Source organism: Oryzias melastigma, linkage group LG3, assembly GCF_002922805.2.
Source record: "Oryzias melastigma strain HK-1 linkage group LG3, ASM292280v2, whole genome shotgun sequence".
Taxonomy (NCBI): Eukaryota; Metazoa; Chordata; class Actinopteri; order Beloniformes; family Adrianichthyidae; genus Oryzias; species Oryzias melastigma.
This window is the reverse complement of record NC_050514.1, coordinates 2,951,615-2,953,106: the sequence shown is the minus strand read 5'-3', so window position 1 is coordinate 2,953,106 and position 1,492 is coordinate 2,951,615. Positions and strand designations below refer to the sequence as shown.

Sequence of the window (1,492 nt, the reverse complement as noted above, 5' to 3'; positions counted from 1 at the left end):
GTATCAGTCTGTTTTTTATGTTTTGCCAACAAGGTTGGGTGTTTTTGTAAATACGCTTACATGGCTAATGTTGCTAATATGTATCATGTCGAGCTGTTTTTTTTTATACTACAACAAGATTGGGAGTCAGTGTAGTCCCAGTAATGTTTATTTTAGTGATCATCATTTGTTTGTAAGTATCCCAAAAGGCATTGAGAGTTATAGATATCGTGAAGACTAATGTGGATAACATGTAGCATGTCACAAAAAAGCTCTAGAATTACTTTTGACACAGTTAATAAAGTCTGAATAATGGACTACCTCTGGAACTTTTGTCACGCCTATCGTGCCTTTTATATGACAAAAGTTCAAAAATGTACCTTTCATTGATGGTTCACCTTATAATTTAGTGTGCCCCTATAGTGCGGAAAATATGGAATCTTTTTAATGAGTTGTTTTTATGTATGAAAACATTTTAGCGCTAAGCAGTAAAAATGTATTTTGCCTTTAGAGCAGTGTCATTTGTATAGCACTTATAGGTTTAAAAAGCCACTCTATCTGCAGCAATCCTAATTAGAACACTTTTTTTACATTGACCTAATACCTCTTACTCACACACAGACTGCTAAAGCTCTAATTGTCTTGGTGGTTTAATAAAAAAATGTTTCATTGACTGAAAGTGTGCTCTTTTTGTCTTTTTTAAAAAAATAAGCGCTCCTCATTAAATATAAAAAAAAAAATATTCCTTGACTCTGCTGGACACTGACTTTCTTTTAAGCACAAATAGAAAGGAGGGTGTTTATTAGGGCTTTTGAGGCATTTTTTGAAGCACATTAATAACTAGCGGTAGAACTTGAGGGCTGGATTGTTTAACTAATTCACTATAAAATGTTTTCGTCAAACTAATTGTATAGTCCAAATCAAGTTTTATTTTTTTTTTTTTTAGGAAATAGAAGAATATCAAAGATCAAATGGTTTACTTGAGTTCAAGTTCAGTTGAGGACTGAACTAAATGACTCAAAGGAAACAAATGATTTAATTTGACTTTTCATTCCTATTTTTGAGGACTGAGCTGAACAATTACAGCTATTTTTTTTGTTTCACCGTTTTTAGAAGTTTAACAGCAGTTTATCCTATAAAAAAAATATATATATATATATATATATATATATATATATATATAACTTACAAAGGATTGACAATAAAGAATGAAATTGTGTCCGATTTTAGCAACAATGTTAATGATCAAATCTCCCTTTCTCTCAGCAGACACAGCTATGATGGACTGGAAAAGAAACTGAAGGAAGTTTTCAACGAACGCAGCGGCATCCTGCATCAGCTCTCCAAGACATCAAAAGAACTAGACAGCTTAAAAGGCAACCTTCAGGTTGGAGTTTTACTGTCCTTATCTATTATACATCCGCATTACAGGTCTTTTCATGCTGTGAGTTGTGAGCTGCAAGTCTTTCTTTGAGCTCTTTTTTCCTCTGTTTTTTTTTTTTTTTTTTTTTTT

General features: G+C 32.2%; 1 protein-coding gene across 2 annotated transcripts in view; it reads left to right on the top strand.

Moving 5' to 3' along the window:
* The window catches only part of luzp2 (leucine zipper protein 2), a 260,222-nt gene that overhangs the window by 118,189 nt on the left and 140,541 nt on the right, over positions 1 to 1,492 (top strand). Inside the window, exon 2 of one of the 2 annotated variants that reach the window (XM_024295794.2) lies at positions 1,249 to 1,366. In XM_024295794.2, coding sequence (XP_024151562.1) covers positions 1,249 to 1,366 — 118 coding nt within the window. Of the gene's footprint in view, positions 1 to 1,245; positions 1,367 to 1,492 lie in introns of both variants that reach the window. The other variant, XM_024295793.2, reaches the window with a different exon arrangement.